At 43.2% G+C, this 25560-nt stretch overlaps 1 protein-coding gene across 1 annotated transcript in view; it reads right to left on the bottom strand.

The window, feature by feature from the left end:
• Positions 1–1801: 1801 nt before the first annotated feature.
• The window catches only part of LOC130276612 (zinc finger protein 585B-like), a 51768-nt gene continuing 28009 nt past the window's right edge, over positions 1802–25560 (bottom strand). Inside the window, exon 7 of the mRNA XM_056526264.1 lies at positions 1802–4915. Coding sequence (XP_056382239.1) covers positions 2535–4915 — 2381 coding nt within the window. The 3' untranslated portion in view covers positions 1802–2534. The remainder of the gene's footprint in view (positions 4916–25560) is intronic.

The following is a 25560-nucleotide window of genomic DNA, read 5'->3' on the forward strand; positions in this document are numbered from 1 at the left end:
AAAATGCTCTGGTCCTTAAGGTGTAAAATGGCCTGGTCCTTAAGGGGTTAAAGTGCTGCTTTATGCAGCAACTCACAAGTGACGTCTTCTCTGATCAGCGTCGTTCCCTGTTCTTCTCCCTCTGGCCCGGACCGTCCTGACCATTTCTTCCAGCCACAACTCTTCACCGTTAAACCTGTAATACATATCGATTAGGCTCCGCACTTTACCAGCATCAGCCTCCAGATTGCCCCTTTACAAGTGAAGAGGAATACAGGGGCGTATAGGTGTAAAGGGGTAACAGAGGGGTGCACAAAGGTGTACATGGGGGACAGTTGTGTAGAGGAGTGTACATGGATGACAGAAGGGTGTAGGGGGTGATAGAGGAGTGTACATGGTGACAGAGGGGTGTAGGGGGTGATAGAGGAGTGTACATGGTGACAGAGGGGTGTAGGGGGTGATAGAGGAGTGTACATGGGTGACAGAGGGGTGTAGAGGAGTGTACATGGGTGACAGAGGGGTGTAGAGGAGTGTACATGGGTGACAGAGGGGTGTAGAGGAGTGTACATGGGTGACAGAGGGGTGTAGAGGAGTGTACATGGGTGACAGCGGGGTGTAGAGGAGTGTACATGGGTGACAGAGGGGTGTAGAGGAGTGTACATGGGTGACAGAGGGGTGTAGAGGAGTGTACATGGGTGGCAGAGGGGTGTAGAGGAGTGTACAGCCAGTGATAGCAGCCAGGGACCCGCCCGTAATGGCGGACATCCGCCATTAACCCCTCAGATGCCGTCATCAATACAGACTTGAATGGATGATGGGATCGCCCACAGCACTGCCGCAGCGATCCGATCATCCAGCATGGCAGCCGGAGGTCCCCTCACCTGGCTCTGGCCGTCTCCCGGGGTCTTCTGCTCCTGTCTGAGATCGAGCAGAAGATCACCGATAACACTGATCAGTGCTGTGTCCTATACATAGCACTGAACAGTATTAGCAATCAAATGATTGCTATAGATAGTCCCCTATGGGGACTATTAAAGTGTAAAAATAAAAGTAAAAAAAGTGAAAAATAAAAGTAAAAAAAAGTGAAAAACACCCTCCCCCATTAAAAACTTCAATTGTCCCATTTTCCCTATTTCACCCCCAAAAAGTGTAAAAAATATATTTATATACATATTTGGTATCGCCGCGTGCGTAAATATCCCAACTATTAAAATAAAATGTAAATGATAGCGTACGGTGAATGTATAAAAAAAAAAAAAAAAAGGCCAAAATAGCTGCTTTTTTAACAACATTTTATTCCCAAAAAATTAATTAAAAAATTATTAAAAGTTTTATGTAAGCAAATATGGTATCAATAAAACGTACAGATCACGGCGCAAAATATGGTATCAATAAAACGTACAGATCACGGCGCAAAAAATGAGCCCTCATACCGCCGCTTATACGGAAAAATGAAAAATAGGGGGATTTTAAACGTACTAATTTGGTTAAAGTTTGTGATTTTTTTTTAAGCGCAATAGTAATAGAAAAGTACGTTATCATGGGTATCATTTTAATTTTATTGACCCAAAGAATAAAGAACACGTCATTTTTACCGTAAATTGTACGGCGTGAAAACGAAACCTTCCAAAATTTGCAAAATTGTGGTTTTCTTTTTAATTTCCCCACATAAATAGTATTTTTTTGGTTGCGCCGTACATTTTATGGTAAAGTGAGTGATGGCATTACAACGGACAACTGGTCGCGCAAAAAACAAGCCCTCATACTAGTCTGTGGATGAAAATATAAAAGTTATGATTTTTTTGAAGGCGAGGAGGAAAAAACAAAAACGTAAAAAGAGGAAAAAACAAAAACGTAAAAATAAAATTGTCTGCGTCCTTAAGGCCAAAATGGGCTGCGTCCTTAAGGGGTTAAGCAAGCAATTTTTCTTCCCCCTTCTTCCGGTCTCAGTCAGGGCACTCATTCACTGCGCGGCAGGGGGAGGGGGGCGCTGGGGCACGGGTCACTACACCAGCATGGTGCAGCTTCCACGTTCTTCCCCTCTCTGGCAGGGCACTCACTCACTGGGCTGCAGGGGGGAGGGGGCAAAGCGCACACAAACTTCCCTCCCCCCTGTGGCACCAGGGAAGGCCGGTGCAGGAAATAAAAAAAAATTAAAAAAAAATTTGACGGCCGAATCCTGCGGCACCCCGGTTGGGAATCACTGCTTTACGCTGTCTACTACTAATCACACCAGTCCACCACTGCCTGCTGTATGCTGGCTACAACTAACACCGATCCACCATCACCCTTGCTGCCATAGGCCTGCACATACACAACCCATAATGCTCAAAACAGGATACATTTTGGAATGCTTGGAAAAAGTCATTGCGTCTTCTTCACTTGTCAGACTTGTTCTTGTTCAAATTTTCTAAATAAAAAAAGCCACTTCTGTACTGACTATAGAGTTTTCAATTTCAAGGCAGAATTTTATTTTATTTAATTAAAAATTTACTGCGTACAGGTTCCTTTTTGGGCTTTCTTCACATTCATAGTCCCTTAGAATCCTTTCACCTTCAACAACTCACTGGAAGGTTTGACTGGTGAGACTTCTCTCCTGTGTGAGTTCTCTCATGTATAACAAGATGTGATTTATTTGTAAAACATTTCCCACATTCTGAACATGAATACGGCTTCTCTCCTGTGTGAATTCGCTCATGTTTAATAAGATCGGATTTTTGTGTAAAACATTTACCACATTCTGAGCATGAATACGGCTTCTCTCCTGTGTGAATTCTTTCATGTCTAGCAAGATGTGATTTTCTTTTAAAGCATTTTCCACATTCTGAGCATGAATATGGATTCTCTCCTGTATGAATTCTCTCATGTCTAGCAAGATCTGATTTTCTTATAAAACATTTCCCACATTCTAAACATGAATATGGCTTCTCTCCTGTGTGATATCTCTCATGTATAACAAGACCTGTTTTATCTGTGAAACTTTTCCCACATTCTGAACATGAATACGGCTTGACTCCTGTGTGAATTCTCTTATGTGTAACAAGATGTGATTTTCTTACAAAACATTTTCCACATTCTGAACATGAATATGGCTTATCTCCTGTGTGATATCGCTCATGTACAACAAGAAGGGATTTATATGTGAAACTTTTTCCACATTCTGAACATGAATATCTCTTTTTTCCTGTGTGATATCTCTCATGTCTAACAAGATCTGATTTATATTGAAAACTGTCCCCACATTCTAAACATGAATATGGCTTCTCTCCTGTGTGGATTCTCTCATGTGCAACAAGACATGATTTATATGGAAAACGTTTCCCACATTCTAAACATGAAAATGGCTTCTCTCCTGTGTGATTTTTCTCATGTGCAGCAAGACGTGATTTATATGGAAAACTTTTCCCACACTCTGAACATGAATATGGCTTCACCCCTATGTGAGTTCTCTCATGTGTAACAAGATGTGATTTTCTTATAAAGCATTTTTCACATTCTGAACATGAATATGACTTCTTTCTTGTGTGATTTATCTCATGTTTAACAAGAGCTGATTTTTGTGTAAAACATTTTTCACATTTTGAACATGAATATGGCTTCACTCCTGTGTGACTTCTTTCATGTTTCACACGAGCAGATATATCGCTAAAACATTTCCCACATTCTGAACATGAATATGGCTTCTCTCCTGTGTGAATTCTCTCATGTGCAACAAGATGTGATTTTCTAATAAAACCTTTCCCACATTCTGAGCATGAATACGGTTTCTCTCCTGTGTGATTTCTCTCATGTATAACAAGCTCTGATTTATATATGAAACTTTTTCCACATTCGGAACATGTATATGGCTTATCTCCTGTGTGATTTCTCTCATGTAAAAGAAGATCTGATTTATATATGAAACTTTTCCCACATTCTGAACATAAATATGGCTTCTCGTATATGTGAATATTCTCATGTTGATTAAGATGTGATTTTCTTATAAAGCATTTTCCACATTTTGAACATGAATACGGCTTCTCTCCTGTGTGATTTCTCTCATGTATAACAAGCTCTGATTTACATCTGAAACTTTTCCCACATTCTGAACATGAATACGGCTTTTCTCCTGTGTGAATGCTCAAATGTCTAACAAGATGTGATTTTCTTTCAAAACATTTTCCACATTCCGAACATAAATATGGCTTCTCTCCTGTGTGATTTCTCTCATGTGCAGCAAGACGTGATTTATATGGAAAACTTTTTCCGCATTCTGAACATGAATACAGCTTCTCTCCTGTGTGATTTCTCTGATGTCTTACAAGCTCTGATTTATTTATAAAGCATTTTCCACATTCTGAACATGGAAATGGCTTATCTTCTGTGTGACTTTGCTTATGTGTAACAAGATGCGATTTTCTTATAAAGCATTTTCCACATTCTGAACATGAATATGGCCTCTCTCCTGTGTGAATTCTCTCATGTATAACAAGCTCTGATTTATATGTAAAACTTTTCAAACATTCTGAGCAGGAATACGGCTTTTTTCCTGTGTGATTTCTCTCGTGTCTAACAAGATGCGATTTATATGAAAAACGTTTCCCACATTCTGAACATGAATATGGCTTCTCTCCAGTGTGATTTCTCTCATGTGCAACAAGACGTGATTTATATAGAAAACTTTTCCCACATTCTGAACATGAATATGTCTTCTCTCCTGTGTGAATTCTTCTGTGTGTAACAAGACTTGATCTTGTTACCCCCCTTTTACCCCCTTTCTGACCTGTCCTTGTGGTAACAATGTGTGGTTGGTCAGGAGAAGGTTCCTCATGATCAGGGGGATTATTATATGATAGATCTGGATGGACATTAGGGGTAAGGAGGTCCGCTCCTGAGGAGCGCTCCATGATCTCTCCATCTTCTCCTGAGGAGCGCTCCATGATCTCTCCATCTTCTCCTGTAGGAATAAAGTAGAGACATTTATAATCCTGGAGATTTTATAAGATCACATGACACATAAAATTAGAGTAAATCCGCCATCTTGTAGCTGTCAGTCACATAAAGGTATTGTCAGAGATTATCTTCTATCACACTTAGGGGAAAAACGCCCAAAAATGTCCAACACAACAAGGTCCTTAGGGCAGAAGAAGGGACAGGAGAGGAGAGAAGGTTCTATTTACAGTCAGGGCCGGCTCCACCTATAGGCAGAATAGCCAGCTGCTTAGGGTGCCCTCTTTCTATTTACAGTCCCATAGGTTATGTGGGGGATGACTACGTTCACAAGGACTTGCAGGGCTAAGCCATGTTCCTGCCATTAAGAGGCAAAAAACCCAAACTGTTAGGAAATTGATTCACAATCCTGAAGACCCGACCAACCTTTGGTGATAATGGTCCTGAAAACCAGTTTCTAATAGACTAGACAAGGCACGTGTAACCACCTGTAGCGACAATAACTCACACAATGCTGCCCCTGCAAATGTGGCAGGCACAGGTACACAATTTCACTCTGAGGAGATGTTATTGAACTGAAGACGTGTCAGCAACAATAACTTATGTGGTGCAACGCACTGCAGACATGACAGTCACAACGGGTATGCCATCACTTAAATATCATGATGTTATTGCTCTAAAGTAGCGTCAATAACAATAACTTGTGCAGTGCATTCCTGCAGACGTGGCAGGAATAACGGGTACACAACCGCCTATGTGTCGTGATATTATTCCTCTGAAGGCGTGTCAGTAACAACAATTTGTGTGATACAACCCACTGCCAACATGGCAGGCACACAACCACCTATGTATTGTGAGGTTATTGCTCTGAAATCGTGTCAGTAACAATGGTTGGTGCAGTGCATCCCCTTACAGACATGGCAGGAATAACAGGTATACAACTGCCTATGTGTCGTGATATTATTGCTCTGAAAACGTGTCAGTAAAAACTACTAGTGCAGTGCATCCCCTTGCAGATTTGGCAGGAATAACAGGTATACAACTGCCTATGTGTCGTGATATTATTGCTCTGAAAACGTGTCAGTAAAAACTACTAGTGCAGTGCATCCCCTTGCAGATGTGGCAGGAATGACAACCACCTATGTGTTGTGACGTTATTGCTCTGTGGACGTGTCAGTAACAACACTTGTACCGTGCATCCCCTGCAGATGTAGCAGGCATATCACCGCCTGTGTATCATGAGGTCATTGCTCTTTAGACGCATCAGGAACAATATTTAAAATGATGCACCCCTCCTGCAGATGTGACAGGCACGATGGGAGTTATAAAACAAACGCTAAGAAATTGCCCCAAAAAATGCTATAACCTAAACACTTAACCATATGCCCACCTAAAAGCCACAACCTTATGCCGGACTTAATGCTATAACCATATGCTCAAAATAATAATATAACCATACGCCCAGAATAAAACTTATAACAGTTTGCCCAAAATAAAAGCAATAACCGTAAGCCCAGAATAAAATGCTATTACCATATACACAGTAGGGATCGACCGATATCGTTTTTTTAGGGCCGATACCGATAATCGGTGGAGGTTAGGGCCGATAGCCGATAACTTATACCGATATTCCGGTATAAGTTATCGGCTATTTATCCCCCTGCGACACCGCTGCAGATCATTGATTTATAGCGGGCGCTTTAAATCAATGTACTGCAGTGGCTTTTGCGGTGCCATAGGCCGCCGCCGCCGCCACCACCCGCTTCTCTCCCCCTGCCTGTCCGGGGGTCCTGAGACCTATCACCGCCACCGCTCCCCCCGCCGCGCCTAGGGGTGCCTCCAGCTGTTGCAAAACTACTACTCCCAGCATACTGGGAGTTGTAGTTTTGCAACAGCTGGAGGGCCTACTGTAGGTATAGTATATTATACAGACCCCTGTCCATCCCAGAACCCTGACTCACCTTCCCAGTTGCTGCAGGGACCATCCGGGGAGGGTGGTCCGGGCCATCCATCCTTCCTGTAGTGTCCAGGTGGAGGGTGAACCGGTCCGGGCTGTCCTTCTCTGGGGGTCCTCTTCTCCACTCCGGGCAGGCTCCGGCCTAGTAACGCTGCATAGACGCCGCTGCGCAGCATTGCACCTGACGTCACAGCGTAGCGGCGTCTATGCAGTGTACTAGGCCGGAGCCTGCCTGGAGTGGAGAAGAGGACCCCCGGGGAAGAAGGACAGCCCGGACTGGTTCACCCTCCACCTGGAATGCCGCCGGACACTACAGGAAGGATGGATGGCCCGGACAACCCCCATTACGGGTAAGTTAAACATTTTTTATTGACTCTGAGGGTGGGGGAGGGGCCCGACCGGTATAGCGGTATGGGCAAAAATCCATACCGTGGGAGAAAAAAAACAAAACGGTATACCGCCCAGCACTACGGTGGGGGGTTCGAAGCGGTGCGGTGGGTCGGGGGGGCGGTCGCGGTGTGGTGGGGGCGGTGCGGGGCATTATCGGCTTATCGGCATGGTAATTGACGATACCGATAATGCCCAAAATCGTGATTATTGGCCGATAATATCGGCCATACCGATAATCGGTCGATCCCTAATACACAGAACAAAAACTAACACTCATGCCAGACAAAACATATAAACATCAGCACAGAAACCAATGCCATAACCATATGCACAGAATAAACGCTATAACCACATACACAGCATGCTATAACCGTATGTACAGAAGAAATGCTAACATGTACCAAGAATTGCTACAACATAAACAAAGAATGCAAAGAATACATGTTATAACCACAAGCTCGGTATAAATGCAACTGATAAACTGCCACATAGCAAACCCAGAATATATACTAAAACATATGCACAAAATAATTCCTCTGAACGTATGCACGACACAACGCTTGTGATTGAATGAATGATATGAATTCTATAAATGTAAGCAGGACAAATAATATGAATGTGAGCCTGATATAATACTACAAACGAGTGCACCGAACACATGCTATGACCATATGTACTAAATAAATGCTATAACCTTATACACATGCACCAAATAAATGCTATGATCATATGTACTAAATAAATGCTATAACCTTATACACATGCACCAAATAAATGCTATGACCATATGTACTAAATAAATGCTATAACCTTATACACATGCACCAAATAAATGCTATGACCATATGTACTAAATAAATGCTATAACCTTATACACATGCACCAAATAAATGCTATGAGTGTAGCACAGACCAAATGTTATAACGTGTGCACAGACTAGGCGCAGAAACATATGCACAGACTAGGTGCAGAAACATATGCACAGACTAGGTGCAGAAACATATGCACAGACTAGGTGCAGAAACATATGCACAGATTAGGTGCAGAAACATATGCACAGATTAGGTGCAGAAACATATGCACAGATTAGGTGCAGAAACATATGCACAGACTAGGTGCAGAAACATATGCACAGATTAGGTGCAGAAACATATGCACAGATTAGGTGCAGAAACATATGCACAGATTAGGTGCAGAAACATATGCACAGACTAGGTGCAGAAACATATGCACAGATTAGGTGCAGAAACATATGCACAGACTAGGTGCAGAAACATATGCACAGACTAGGTGCAGAAACATATGCACAGACTAATTTTATAAACTAGGGATGTCCCGATACTGGTCATTTGCACAAGTACTTGTACTCGAGCAAATATCCCCGATACCTTATCCAATACAGGTATTACGATGTTGCCGAACTATGCAGCGCGCCCAGCAGATTAACATGCATCATAGCCGGGACTTGTGGCTAATGCCGAACATCACCAATCGCGGTGATGTCCGGCATTAACCCTATTAAAAGTCCTGAAGATAACTGCCGGTTAACTCAGGGATGCTGATCGGGATCGCCGCATTGAAATCGCGATATCCCGATCAGCTGTGAGGACGGCCGGAGATCTCTCACCCTGCTCCTTGCTGTCCAATCATCGCTCCTTTATTGCAGCTAACCATGGCAGGCAGTAGTAAAGGAGCGCCGATAACAATGATCAATGCTATGCTATGGCAGATCATTGATCAGTGTAATGCAATCTACAGATTGCATGTAATAGTCCCCTATGGGGACTAAAAAAGTGATTTTTTTTAAATAAATAAATAATAAATGTGAATTAACCCCTTCCCTAATAAAACATTTAATTCCCTCCCCCTTTTAAAATAAAATAAAATAAAATATTTTTTTAAAGTATAAAAAAAGAGCCCTTCCTCTAATAAAAACAAAAATTTTTTTTCTCCTATTTAAAAAAAATAAAACTGTCACATGACCTAGAAAAAGTATCTGTAATTGGTATCGGAGAGTACTTAAAAAGTATCGGTACATCCCTACTATAAACATAAGCACAGAACAATTGCTAAAAACCTGTCCACCAATAAAACTATAACATGCACAGGACAAATGCTATGAACGTGATCATGATAACAATGCTAGCAAAGAATGCACCGAATAAATGCCACACACCTAAGCATAATGACAATACTAAGAACGTATGCATGATATAACATGCTAGGAAACATATGTCATAAATGCTATGAACATATGCCCAGAAAGCCACAACATATACACAGAATGACTGCTAAACTGCTATAAACGCTGTATATAACTGCTGTAACGTATCCCCAGACCAACTGCTATAAACGTCTGCACGGAATGCTACATGCTATTAAATGCAATCTTTGTGCAGCCCCCTGCATTCTGTGCCGGACGCTGCCTCCGAGTCGGGGACGTAACATCATGGCCACACCCCCTAAATACGTCAAGAACACTGCTATAACCATATACACAACAGCTATAAGCATATGTACAGAACACCACTATAACCATATACCCAACACAACAGCTATAAACATATGTACAGAACACCACTATAACCATACACCCAACACAACAGCTATAAACATATGTACAGAACACCGCTATAACTATATACCCAACACAACAGCTATAAACATATGTACAAAACACCACTATAACCATATACCCAACACAACAGCTATAACCATGCACAGAACACTGCTATAACTATATACCCAACACAACAGCTATAAACATATGTACAGAACACCACTATAACCATACACCCAACACAACAGCTATAAACATATGTACAGAACACCGCTATAACTATATACCCAACACAACAGCTATAAACATATGCACAGAACACCATTATAACCATATACCCAACACAACAACTATAAACATATGTACAGAACACCGCTATAACCATATACCCAACACAACAGCTATAAACATATGTACAGAACACCACTATAACCATATACCCAACACAACAGCTCTAAACATATGTACAGAACACCGCTATAACTATATACCTAACACCACAGATATAAACATATGTACAGAACACCACTATAACCATACACCCAACACAACAGCTATAACCATGCACAGAACACTGCTATAGCCATATACCCAACACAACAGCTATAAACATATGTACAGAACACCACTATAACCATATACCCAACACAACAGCTATAAACATATGTACAGAACACCACTATAACCATATACCCAACACAACAGCTATAAACATATGCACAGAACACCACTATAACCATATACCCAACACAACAGCTATAAACATATGTACAGAACACCACTATAACCATATAACCAACACAACAGCTATAAACATATGCACAGAACACCACTATAACCATATACCCAACGCAACAGCTATAAACATATGTACAGAACACCACTATAACCATATACCCAACACAACAGCTATAAACATATGCACAGAACACCACTATAACATATACCCAACACAACAGCTATAAACATATGCACAGAACACCACTATAACCATATACCCAACACAACAGCTATAAACATATGCACAGAACACTGCTATAACCATATACCCAACACAACAGCTATAAACATATGTACAGAACACCGCTATAACCATATACCCAACACAACAGCTATAAACATATGTACAGAACACCACTATAACCATATACCCAACACAACAGCTCTAAACATATGCACAAATCACCACTATAACATATACCCAACAGCTATAAACATATGCCCAGAACACCACTATAACCATATACCCAACAGCTATAAGCATGTGCACAGAACACCACTATAACCATATACCCAACACAATAGCTCTAAACATATGCGCAAATCACCACTATAACATATACCCAACAGCTATAAACATATGCACAGAAAACCACTATCACCATATAACCAACACAACAGCTATAAACATATGCACATAACACCACTATAACCATATACCCAACACAACAGCTATAAACATATGCACAGAACACCACTATAACCATATACCCAACACAACAGCTATAAACATATGCACAGAACACCACTATAACCATATACCCAACAGCTATAAACATATGCACAGAACACCACTATAACCATATACCCAACACAACAACTCTAAACATATGCACAAATCACCACTATAACATATACCCAATAGCTATAAACATATGCCCAGAACACCACTATAACCATATACCCAACAGCTATAAGTGTCAGGATCCAGGTACTGTGAGGATACTGGTGGTGGATCCTCTGTGTCAGTGGGGTGATGACGTGGGCCGTACCAGGGGAACGGAGTCTAAGGGGTTACTGGTTTTCACCAGAGCCCGCCGCAAAGCGGGATGGACTTGCTGCGGCAGGTAACCCCCAGGTCGTTCCACCCGATAGCGACTCAACCCCAACTGACGGCTGAGATAGGCGCGGTACAAGGGATTAGGCAAGAGCAAGGTCGGACGTAGCAGAAGGTCAGGGCAGGCAGAGGGTCTGGAACACTGGCTTGGGACATACACAGGGACACTTTCACTGGGGCAAGGGCAACAAGATCTGGCGATGCTGGGAAGGGGAAGTGAGGTAATATAGGCTAGGACACAGGTGTAAGTACTAATTGGGCCAGGCGGCAATCAGAGGCGCACTGGCCCTTTAACCCCTTAACGACGCAGGACGTATATTTACGTCCTGCGCCGGCTCCCGCGATATGAAGCGGGATCGCGCCGCGATCCCGCATCATATCGCGTCGGTCCCGGCGCTAATCAACGGCCGGGACCCGCGGCTAATACCACACATCGCCGATCACGGCGATGTGCGGTATTAACCCTTTAGAAGCGGCGGTCAAAGCTGACCGCCGCTTCTAAAGTGAAAGTGAAAGTGACCCGGCTGCTCAGTCGGGCTGTTCGGGACTGCCGCGGTGAAATCGCGATGTCCCGAACAGCTGATCGGACACCGGGAGGGCTCTTACCTGCCTCCCCGGTGTCCGATCGACGAATGACTGCTCCGTGCCTGAGATCCAGGCAGGAGCAGTCAAGCGCCGATAATGCTGATCACAGGCGTGTTAATGCACGCCAGTGATCAGCATTAGAGATCAGTGTGTGCAGTGTTATAGGTCCCTATGGGACCTATAACACTGCAAAAAAAATGTAAAAAAAAAGTGTTAATAAAGGTCATTTAACCCCTTCTCTAATAAAAGTTTGAATCACCCCCCTTTTCCCATAAAAAAAATAAAACAGTGTAAAAAAAATAAAAAATAAACATATGTGGTATCGCCGTGTGCGTAAATGTCCGAACTATAAAAATATATCATTAATTAAGCCGTACGGTCAATGGCGTACGTGCAAAAAAATTCCAAAGTCCAAAAAAGCGTATTTTGGTCACTTTTTATATCATTAAAAAATGAATAAAAAGTGATCAAAAAGTTCGATCAAAACAAAAATCATACCGATAAAAACTTCAGATCACGGCGCAAAAAATGAGTCCTCATACCGCCCTGTACGTGGAAAAATAAAAAAGTTATAGGGGTCAGAAGATGACATTTTTAAACGTATAAATTTTCCTGCATGTAGTTATGATTTTTTCCAGAAGTGCGACAAAATCAAACCTATATAAGTAGGGTATCATTTTAACCGTATGGACCTACAGAATAATGATAAGGTGTAATTTTTATCGAAATATGCACTGCGTAGAAACGAAAGCCCCCAAAAGTTACAAAATGGCGTTTTTTTTTCGATTTTGTCGCACAATGATTTTTTTTTCCGTTTCGCCGTGCATTTTGGGGTAAAATGACTAATGTCACTGCAAAGTAGAATTGGCGACGCAAAAAATAAGCCATAATATGGATTTTTAGGTGGAAAATTGAAAGGGTTATGATTTTTAAAAGGTAAGGAGGAAAAAACGAAAATGCAAAAACGGAAAAACCCTGAGTCCTTAAGGGGTTAAATCGCAAAGAGCCGGCATGCGCGTGCCCTAGGGAGCGGGGCCGCGTGCGCCGGGACTGTACAGACAGAGGACAGGTGACAGGTGAAGGCTGCGAGCACTCCGGGGAGGAGAGGGGACCCAGAGCGCTCGGCATAACAGTACCCCCCCCTTGGGTCTCCCCCTCTTTTTGGAACCCAAAAACTTGTGAATGAGCTCCTTGTCGAGGATGTTATCCTCGGGTTCCCAAGACCTCTCTTCAGGTCCACAATTCTCCCAATCTACGAGAATTTTTTTTTTACCTCTGACTGTCTTGGACACGAGAATCTCTTTAACAGCGAAGACATCGGAGGAGCCAGAGACAAGAGCAGGAGCGACAACCTTGGGAGAGAAGCGGTTAAGCACAAGAGGTTTGAGAAGAGAAACATGAAAGGCGTTAGGAATATGGAGAGAAGGGGGAAGAAGACGTTTGTAGGAGACAGGATTAATTTGACTCTTGATTTTGAAGGGTCCAAGATAACGTGGTCCCAGCTTATAGCTGGAGACACGGAAGCGGATATACTTGGCAGAGAGCCACACTTTGTCCCCAGGAGTGAAGACAGGAGGAGTTCTTCTCTTTTTGTCGACATGCTTCTTCATACGGGATGAGGCCAGTAGGAGGGACTTTTGAGTTTCCTTCCAGATGATAGAGAAATCCCGGGTAACTTCATCTACAGCAGGCAATCCAGAAGAAGTGGGAATTGGGAGGGGGGGCAGAGGGTGACGGCCGTACACCACAAAGAACGGGGATTTGGCAGAGGATTCGGAGTTCTTGAAATTGTACGAGAATTCAGCCCAGGGTAGAAGATCGACCCAATCGTCTTGGCGGGAGGAAACAAAATGTTGCAAATAGTCACCAAGGATCTGGTTAACTCTCTCTACTTGCCCATTGGATTGGGGATGATAGGAGGACGAGAAATTTAATTTGATTTTTAATTGATTACCGAGAGCTCTCCAAAATTTCGATACAAATTGAACGCCTCTATCTGAGACGATATGCGTGGGAAGCCTGTGAAGGCGAAAAATGTGCACAAAAAATTGTTTCGCCAATTGTGGCGCTGAAGGAAGACCTGGGAGCGGAATAAAATGTGCCATCTTGGAGAAACGATCAACGACCACCCAGATGACTGTGTTGCCATGGGATAAAGGCAAATCCGTAATAAAATCCATGGCAATTTGAGACCATGGTAGCTCAGGAACAGGTAAAGGATGAAGGAGTCCAGCAGGCTTCTGGCGAGGAGTCTTGTCCCCGGCACAAACTGTACAGGCCTGAACGAATTCAGCGACATCAGCCTCCAGGGTAGGCCACCAATATAAACGAGAAATGAGTTGGATGGACTTCTTGACGCCGGCATGGCCAGCAAGGTGCGAGGAGTGACCCCACATGACGATCTTGAGGCGCTGGCGTGGAGGGACGAAGGTCTTCCCAGGAGGAGTTTGTCTGATAGAAGCTGGAGCAGAGGAGATCAGGCGCTCAGGAGGTACAATGTGTTGCAGAGGGGCTTCAGATTCGGTAGAATCAGAGGAACGTGAAAGGGCGTCAGCCCTGACATTTTTGTCAGCAGGACGAAAATGAATCTCGAAGTTAAAGCGGGCAAAAAACAACGAACACCTAGCCTGGCGTGGGTTCAGACGTTGGGCAGACTGGAGATACGAGAGATTCTTGTGATCCGTATAGATGACAATGGGATATTTGGATCCTTCCAGTAGATGCCTCCATTCTTCAAGAGCTAGTTTAATGGCCAGAAGTTCACGATCACCAATAGAGTAATTTTTCTCCGCCGGAGAGAAGGTTTTAGAAAATAAACCACAAGTAATATGTCCGGTAGAGTTTTTTTGGAGGAGTACGACCGAGGAGGCATCCACTTCCAGCAAGAAGGGTTTTGATGGATCAGGTCTGGAAAGTACTGGTGCAGAAGCGAAGGCAGTTTTGAGGCGATTGAAGGCCTCATCCACTTGGGGAGGCCAGGACTTAGGGTTGGCATCCTTCCTGGTTAGGGCCACAATTGGAGCCACTATGGTGGAAAAATGAGGAATAAACTGTCGGTAGTAATTGGCAAATCCTAAGAAGCGTTGGATAGCCTGGCGTCCAGAAGGGCGTGGCCAATCTAGAATGGCTGACAGTTTGTCTGGGTCCATTTGAAGTCCCTGGCCAGAGACTAGGTAACCTAGGAAGGGAAGAGATTGGCATTCAAAGAGACATTTCTCCATCTTGGCATATAGTTGATTTTCACGGAGTCTCTGAAACACTAGGTGGACATGGCGACGGTGTTCTTCAAGGCTAGAGGATAAAATCTGGATGTCATCCAGGTAAACCACAACACAGGTATATAACAAATCTCGAAAAATTTCATTAACGAAGTCCTGGAAGACAGCAGGGGCATTGCAGAGCCCAAAGGGCATAACGAGATATTCAAAATGTCCGTCTCTGGTATTAAATGCGGTTTTCCACTCATCCCCTTCTCTGATGCGAATGATATTATATGCGCCTCTTAAGTCCAATTTAGTGAAGATGTTAGCGCCACGAAGGCGATCAAAGAGTTCCGAGATAAGAGGCAGAGGATAGCGGTTTTTGATAGTAATTTTATTTAAACCGCGATAGTCAATACATGGCAGTAAGGTACCGTCTTTTTTAGAAACAAAGAAGAACCCCGCTCCGGCAGGGGATGAGGACTTGCGAATGAATCCCCTCTTTAAATTTTCCTGGATGTAATCCGACATGGCTTGAGTCTCAGGAGCGGATAGGGGATAGATCCTGCCCCGGGGTGGAGTAGTATCAGGGAGGAGGTCAATAGGGCAGTCATAAGGCCTATGAGGTGGCAAAGTCTCTGCTTGTTTTTTGCAAAAAACATCGGCATAGTCCTGGTAGGCCTTGGGAAGACTTGGTATAGGACGAACCACAGGAGTTTGACTGACTGAGCCGGGAGCAGACGTGAGGCATTTTTTGAGGCAAGAAGAACCCCAGCTCTTGATCTCCCCAGTGGTCTAGTCAAGGGTAGGAGAATGACGTTGGAGCCAAGGCAAGCCGAGGAGAATTTCAGAAGTGCAGTTGGGTAGGACCAGAAATTCAATTTTTTCGTGATGAAGTCCAATGCACATTAACAGGGGTTCTGTGCGGTAACGCACAGTGCAGTTCAATTTTTCTCCATTAACTGAAGCGATGTAGAGTGGTCTGACGAGACTGGTCACTGGAATGTTGAACCTATTAACGAAAGAGGCCAAAATAAAATTTCCTGCAGAGCCTGAATCCAAGAAGGCCACAGCTGAGAAGAAGGAGGTAGCGGAAGAATAAATCCACACAGGCACAGTAAGACGTGGAGAAGCAGAGTTCACACCTAGAGCTGTCTCACCTTTGTGCGGAATCGGAGTGCGTCTTTCCTGACGCGGAGGACGGATAGGACAATCCTTCAGGAAGTGTTCGGTAATAGCACAGTACAGGCATAGATTCTCATTGCGGCGGCGAGTCCTCTCTTGTAGGGTCAGGCGAGACCAGTCTACTTGCATAGCCTCCATGGCAGAAGGCACAGGAACAGATTGCAGTGGACTTGAGAAGAGAGAAGCCGGGAAAAGAAATCGCCTAGTGCGAACAAAGTCCATGTCCTGATGGAGCTCCTGGCGTCTTTCGGAAAAACGCATGTCAATGCGGGTGGCCAAATGGATAAGTTCATGCAGGTTGGCAGGAAATTCTCGTGTGGCCAGCACATCCTTGATGTTGCTGGATAGGCCTTTTTGAAGGTCGCGCAGGGGGCCTCATTGTTCCAAGATAATTCAGAGGCGAGGGTACGAAATTGGATGGCGTATTCGCCCACAGAAGAATTTCCTTGGACAAGGTTCAACAAGTCTCGGCAGAAGAGGCTCGGGCTGGTTCCTCGAAGACACTACGAACCTCAGCGAAGAAGGACTGGACAGTGGCAGTGACAGGATCATTGCGGTCCCAGAGCGGTGTGGCCCACGACAAGGCCTTCCCAGACAGGAGACTAACCACGAAAGCCACCTTAGACCGTTCTGTGGGAAATTGGTCCGACATCATCTCCAAATGTAGAGAACATTGCGACAGGAAACCACGGCATTGTTTAGAGTCCCCATCAAATTTGTCCGGCAGGGACAAGCAGAGACTGGAAGCGGCCACTCGCTGCGGAGGAGGTGCAGGAGCTGGCGGAGGAGATGGTTGCTGAAGTTGTGGCAAAAGTTGTTGCAGCATGACTGTCAGTTGGGACAGCTGATGTCCTTGTTGCGCTATCTGTTGAGATTGCTGGGCGACCACCGTGGTAAGGTCAGCGACAACTGGCAGCGGGACCTCAGCGGGATCCATGGCCGGATCTTCTGTCAGGATCCGGGTACTGTAAGGATACTGGTGGTGGATCCTCTGTGTCAGTGGGGTGATGATGTGGGCCGTACCAGGGGAACGGAGTCTAAGGGGTTACTGGTTTTCACCAGAGCCCGCCGCAAAGCGGGATGGACTTGCTGCGGCAGGTAACCCCCAGGTCGTTCCACCCGATAGCGACTCAACCCCAACTGACGGCTGAGATAGGCGCGGTACAAGGGATTAGGCAAGAGCAAGGTGGGACATAGCAGAAGGTCAGGGCAGGCAGCAAGGATCGTAGTCAGGGGCAACGGCAGAGGGTCTGGAACACTGGCTTGGGACATACACAGGGACGCTTTCACTGGCACAAGGGCAACAAGATCCTGGGAAAAGATGCTGGGAAGGGGAAGTGAGGTAATATAGGCTAGGACACAGGTGTAAGTACTAATTGGGCCAGGCGCCAATCAGAGGCGCACTGGCCCTTTAAATCGCAAAGAGCCGGCGCGCGCGCCCTAGGGAGCGGGGCCGCGCGCGCCGGGACTGTACAGACGGATGACAGGTCAAGTAAGGAGACTGGGATGCGAGCCGCGAGCTGGCGCGTCCCGCTTCGCGGGTCGCATCCCCGCCAGTGAAAATACTGCAGTGCTCCCGGTCAGTGAGTCTGACTGGGGCGCTGCGACGAGGTGAACGCTGCGAGCGCTCCGGGGAGGAGCGGGGACCCGGAGCGCTCGGCGTAACAATAAGCATATGCACAGAACACCACTATAACCATATACCTAACAGCTATAAACATATGCACAGAACACCACTATAACCATATACCCAACACAACAGCTCTAAACATATGCACAAATCACCACTATAACATATACCCAACAGCTATAAACATATGCAGAGAACACCACTATCACCATATACCCAACACAACAGCTATAAACATATGCACAGAACAACGCTATTACCATATACCCAACACAACAGCTATAAACATACGTACAGAACACCGCTATAACCATATACCCAACACAACAGCTATAAACATATGCACAGAACACTGCTATAACCATACACCCAACACAACAGCTATAAACATATGCACAGAACACCACTATAACCATACACTCAACACAACAGCTATAAACATGCACAGAACACCACTATAACCATATACCCAACACAACAGCTATAAACATATGTACAGAACACCGCTATAACCATATACCCAACAGCTATAAACATATGCACAGAACACCACTATAACCATATATCCAACACAACAGCTATAAACATATGCACAGAACACCGCTATAACCATATACCCAACACAACAGCTATAAACATATGCACAGAACACCACTATAACCATATACCCAACACAACAGCTATAAACATATGCACAGAACACCACTATAACCATATACCCAACACAACAGCTATAAAACATATGCACAGAACACCACTATAACCATATACCCAACACAACAGCTATAAACATATGCACAGAACAATGCTAACATGTACAGCATGAAAGCTATGAACAGATATACAGAAATAAATATGAAAACCTATGAACCGAATAAATACTATAACATGCGCACAAATGAATGCTACAACTGTATGCTCAGAATAAATACCATAACATGCATACATAATAAATGCTACAACTGTATGCTCAGAATAAATACCATAACATGCATACATAATAAATTCTACAACTGTATGCTCAAAATGACTGCAATAACATGCATACATAATAAAGGCTACAACTGTATGCTCAGAATGACTGCCATAACCATATTCATAACTAAAATACCTTATGCACAGTATAAAGCCACAACATATACACCGATTAAATACTAGAACTAGAAAACAACAAATGTGCAACAAAAGACTATGATAGAGAACTGAGGTTAACTATATAGCACAAAATACCCAAGGTGCTGGTAGCTCTAGTATGTAGAATGTGAAAGGTGCAGTCCTCTATTGAGCTCTATGGGATATCTTAATATGCAAAAAGAATACAGATGTAGTGTATCAGAGGGGGAACGGCGAGAAGCAGAAAAAAGAAAAAGAAAGGAAAAAAGGGGGGGAAAAATTGAAAGAAGTAGAGAAAAGAAAAAATGAGATGAAAAGAGAACAAAAAAAGAAAAGAAAAAAGCAGGTGGTATGTCAGGACCAATAAAAATGATGATGAAATAAATAATGCAAAATGCGCCATTCACATTAAAGGACTAAACAATTTTACTGGTTAAAATACACATACAGTGGGGTGGATGTCGCAGAGCCCTTGTGGCCCCACCTAAACAGTATATACTACACAGTAATAAAATGGTGTATAAAAGAGCATAAATAAAAAGATGATCTGTTGGATATTTTATAACCCCTCAGTGGTGGCTCTGGGACTCTCACAGTTCATGAAAAACAATTCCTATGGGAAAAAGGTCGATCCCGGAACAAAATAATCACAGTATCCTAAATAGCAAAGTGTCCTGTAAAGAAGGTCGCAGTAGAGATAATGCGGTGTAAGTAGCGGTATCACACTTCAGTATATGTCCGTACTCTATGTAAGTAGCGGTATCACACTTCAGTATATGTCCGTACTGTATGTAAGTAGCGGTATCACACTTCAGTATATGTCCGTACTCTATGTAAGTAGCGGTATCACACTTCAGTATATGTCCGTACTCTATGTAAGTAGCGGTATCACACTTCAGTATATGTCCGTACTCTATGTAAGTAGCGGTATCACACTTCAGTATATGTCCGTACTCTATGTAAGTAGCGGTATCACACTTCAGTATATGTCCGTACTCTATGTAAGTAGCGGTATCACACTTCAGTATATGTCCGTACTCTATGTAAGTAGCGGTATCACACTTCAGTATATGTCCGTACTGTATGTAAGTAGCGGTATCACACTTCAGTATATGTCCGTACTGTATGTAAGTAGCGGTATCACACTTCAGTATATGTCCGTACTCTATGTAAGTAGCGGTATCACACTTCAGTATATGTCCGTACTGTATGTAAGTAGCGGTATCACACTTCAGTATATGTCCGTACTCTATGTAAGTAGCGGTATCACACATCAGTATATGTCCGTACTCTATGTAAGTAGCGGTATCACACTTCAGTATATGTCCGTACTGTATGTAAGTAGCGGTATCACACTTCAGTATATGTCCGTACTCTATGTAAGTAGCGGTATCACACTTCAGTATATGTCCGTACTCTATGTAAGTAGCGGTATCACACTTCAGTATATGTCCGTACTCTATGTAAGTAGCGGTATCACACTTCAGTATATGTCCGTACTCTATGTAAGTAGCGGTATCACACTTCAGTATATGTCCGTACTCTATGTAAGTAGCGGTATCACACTTCAGTATATGTCCGTACTGTATGTAAGTAGCGGTATCACACTTCAGTATATGTCCGTACTGTATGTAAGTAGCGGTATCACACTTCAGTATATGTCCGTACTCTATGTAAGTAGCGGTATCACACTTCAGTATATGTCCGTACTGTATGTAAGTAGCGGTATCACACTTCAGTATATGTCCGTACTCTATGTAAGTAGCGGTATCACACTTCAGTATATGTCCGTACTCTATGTAAGTAGCGGTATCACACTTCAGTATATGTCCGTACTCTATGTAAGTAGCGGTATCACACTTCAGTATATGTCCGTACTGTATGTAAGTAGCGGTATCACACTTCAGTATATGTCCGTACTCTATGTAAGTAGCGGTATCACACTTCAGTATATGTCCGTACTCTATGTAAGTAGCGGTATCACACTTCAGTATATGTCCGTACTCTATGTAAGTAGTGGTATCACACTTCAGTACATGTCCGTACTCTATGTAAGTAGCGGTATCACACTTCAGTATATGTCCGTACTGTATGTAAGTAGCGGTATCACACTTCAGTATATGTCCGTACTGTATGTAAGTAGCGGTATCACACTTCAGTATATGTCCGTACTCTATGTAAGTAGCGGTATCACACTTCAGTATATGTCCGTACTCTATGTAAGTAGCGGTATCACACTTCAGTATATGTCCGTACTCTATGTAAGTAGCGGTATCACACTTCAGTATATGTCCGTACTCTATGTAAGTAGCGGTATCACACTTCAGTATATGTCCGTACTCTATGTAAGTAGCGGTATCACACTTCAGTATATGTCCGTACTCTATGTAAGTAGCGGTATCACACTTCAGTATATGTCCGTACTGTATGTAAGTAGCGGTATCACACTTCAGTATATGTCCGTACTGTATGTAAGTAGCGGTATCACACTTCAGTATATGTCCGTACTCTATGTAAGTAGCAGAATCACACTTCAGTATATGTCCGTACTCTATGTAAGTAGCGGTATCACACTTCAGTATATGTCCGTACTGTATGTAAGTAGCGGTATCACACTTCAGTATATGTCCGTACTCTATGTAAGTAGCGGTATCACACTTCAGTGTATGTCCGTACTCTATGTAAGTAGCGGTATCACACTTCAGTATATGTCCGTACTGTATGTAAGTAGCGGTATCACACTTCAGTATATGTCCGTACTGTATGTAAGTAGCGGTATCACACTTCAGTATATGTCCGTACTCTATGTAAGTAGCGGTATCACACTTCAGTATATGTCCGTACTGTATGTAAGTAGCGGTATCACACTTCAGTATATGTCCGTACTCTATGTAAGTAGCGGTATCACACATCAGTATATGTCCGTACTGTATGTAAGTAGCGGTATCACACTTCAGTATATGTCCGTACTGTATGTAAGTAGCGGTATCACACTTCAGTATATGTCCGTACTGTATGTAAGTAGCGGTATCACACTTCAGTATATGTCCGTACTCTATGTAAGTAGCGGTATCACACTTCAGTATATGTCCGTACTCTATGTAAGTAGTGGTATCACACTTCAGTATATGTCCGTACTCTATGTAAGTAGTGGTATCACACTTCAGTATATGTCCGTACTCTATGTAAGTAGCGGTATCACACTTCAGTATATGTCCGTACTCTATGTAAGTAGTGGTATCACACTTCAGTATATGTCCGTACTGTATGTAAGTAGCGGTATCACACTTCAGTATATGTCCGTACTCTATGTAAGTAGCGGTATCACACTTCAGTATATGTCCGTACTCTATGTAAGTAGCGGTATCACACTTCAGTATATGTCCGTACTCTATGTAAGTAGCGGTATCACACTTCAGTATATGTCCGTACTCTATGTAAGTAGCGGTATCACACTTCAGTATATGTCCGTACTGTATGTAAGTAGCGGTATCACACTTCAGTATATGTCCGTACTGTATGTAAGTAGCGGTATCACACTTCAGTATATGTCCGTACTCTATGTAAGTAGCGGTATCACACTTCAGTATATGTCCGTACTCTATGTAAGTAGCGGTATCACACTTCAGTACATGTCCGTACTCTATGTAAGTAGCGGTATCACACTTCAGTATATGTCCGTACTCTATGTAAGTAGCGGTATCACACTTCAGTATATGTCCGTACTCTATGTAAGTAGCGGTATCACACTTCAGTATATGTCCGTACTGTATGTAAGTAGCGGTATCACACTTCAGTATCTGTCCGTACTCTATGTAAGTAGCGGTATCACACTTCAGTATATGTCCGTACTCTATGTAAGTAGCGGTATCACACTTCAGTATATGTCCGTACTCTATGTAAGTAGCGGTATCACACTTCAGTATATGTCCGTACTCTATGTAAGTAGCGGTATCACACTTCAGCATATGTCCGTACTCTATGTAAGTAGCGGTATCACACTTCTGTATATGTCTGTACTGTATGTAAGTAGCGGTATCACACTTCAGTATATGTACGTGCTCTATGTAAGGGCTGTAATCCTCTAAAGTTCAGTGGGACCATGTTCCGCTCACTGGGTCCATCTGGGCGACTGCCTGGCACCATCTTCCGTCTGCTCGCACCGTCTCCTGGCACTTCTAGCCATGCGAGGTGGTTGCTGGTAACGCAGTCTGTGTCACTTTGCGAGCACACAAGGGCAGGATTGGTGTGTCGTTCACAGTGATTGTGGATGGCGTCCGCATTGGTATCAGTGTGATACCGCTACTTACATAGAGTACGGACATATACTGAAGTGTGATACCGCTACTTACATAGAGTACGGACATATACTGAAGTGTGATACCGCTACTTACATAGAGTACGGACATATACTGAAGTGTGATACCGCTACTTACATAGAGTACGGACATATACTGAAGTGTGATACCGCTACTTACATACAGTACGGACATATACTGAAGTGTGATACCGCTACTTACATAGAGTACGGACATATACTGAAGTGTGATACCGCTACTTACATAGAGTACGGACATACACTGAAGTGTGATACCGCTACTTACATAGAGTACGGACATATACTGAAGTGTGATACCGCTACTTACATAGAGTACGGACATATACTGAAGTGTGATACCGCTACTTACATAGAGTACGGACATATACTGAAGTGTGATACCGCTACTTACATAGAGTACGGACATGTACTGAAGTGTGATACCGCTACTTACATAGAGTACAGACATGTACTGAAGTGTGATACCGCTACTTACATACAGTACGGACATATACTGAAGTGTGATACCGCTACTTACATACAGTACGGACATATACTGAAGTGTGATACCGCTACTTACATAGAGTACGGACATATACTGAAGTGTGATACCGCTACTTACATAGAGTACGGACATATACAGAAGTGTGATACCGCTACTTACATAGAGTACAGACATATACAGAAGTGTGATACCGCTACTTACATAGAGTACGGACATATACTGAAGTGTGATACCGCTACTTACATAGAGTACGGACATGTACTGAAGTGTGATACCGCTACTTACATAGAGTACGGACATATACTGAAGTGTGATACCGCTACTTACATAGAGTACAGACATATACTGAAGTGTGATACCGCTACTTACATAGAGTACGGACATATACTGAAGTGTGATACCGCTACTTACATACAGTACGGACATATACTGAAGTGTGATACCGCTACTTACATACAGTACGGACATATACTGAAGTGTGATACCGCTACTTACATAGAGTACGGACATATACTGAAGTGTGATACCGCTACTTACATAGAGTACGGACATATACTGAAGTGTGATACCGCTACTTACATACAGTACGGACATATACTGAAGTGTGATACCGCTACTTACATAGAGTACGGACATATACTGAAGTGTGATACCGCTACTTACATAGAGTACGGACATATACTGAAGTGTGATACCGCTACTTACATAGAGTACGGACATATACTGAAGTGTGATACCGCTACTTACATAGAGTACGGACATATACTGAAGTGTGATACCGCTACTTACATACAGTACGGACATATACTGAAGTGTGATACCGCTACTTACATAGAGTACGGACATATACTGAAGTGTGATACCGCTACTTACATAGAGTACGGACATACACTGAAGTGTGATACCGCTACTTACATAGAGTACGGACATATACTGAAGTGTGATACCGCTACTTACATACAGTACGGACATATACTGAAGTGTGATACCGCTACTTACATAGAGTACGGACATATACTGAAGTGTGATACCGCTACTTACATAGAGTACGGACATATACTGAAGTGTGATACCGCTACTTACATAGAGTACGGACATATACTGAAGTGTGATACCGCTACTTACATAGAGTACGGACATATACTGAAGTGTGATACCGCTACTTACATAGAGTACGGACATGTACTGAAGTGTGATACCGCTACTTACATAGAGTACAGACATGTACTGAAGTGTGATACCGCTACTTACATACAGTACGGACATATACTGAAGTGTGATACCGCTACTTACATAGAGTACGGACATATACTGAAGTGTGATACCGCTACTTACATAGAGTACGGACATATACAGAAGTGTGATACCGCTA

The sequence above is a fragment of the Hyla sarda genome, chromosome 1 (assembly GCF_029499605.1).
Source record: "Hyla sarda isolate aHylSar1 chromosome 1, aHylSar1.hap1, whole genome shotgun sequence".
In the NCBI taxonomy this organism is placed as follows: Eukaryota; Metazoa; Chordata; class Amphibia; order Anura; family Hylidae; genus Hyla; species Hyla sarda.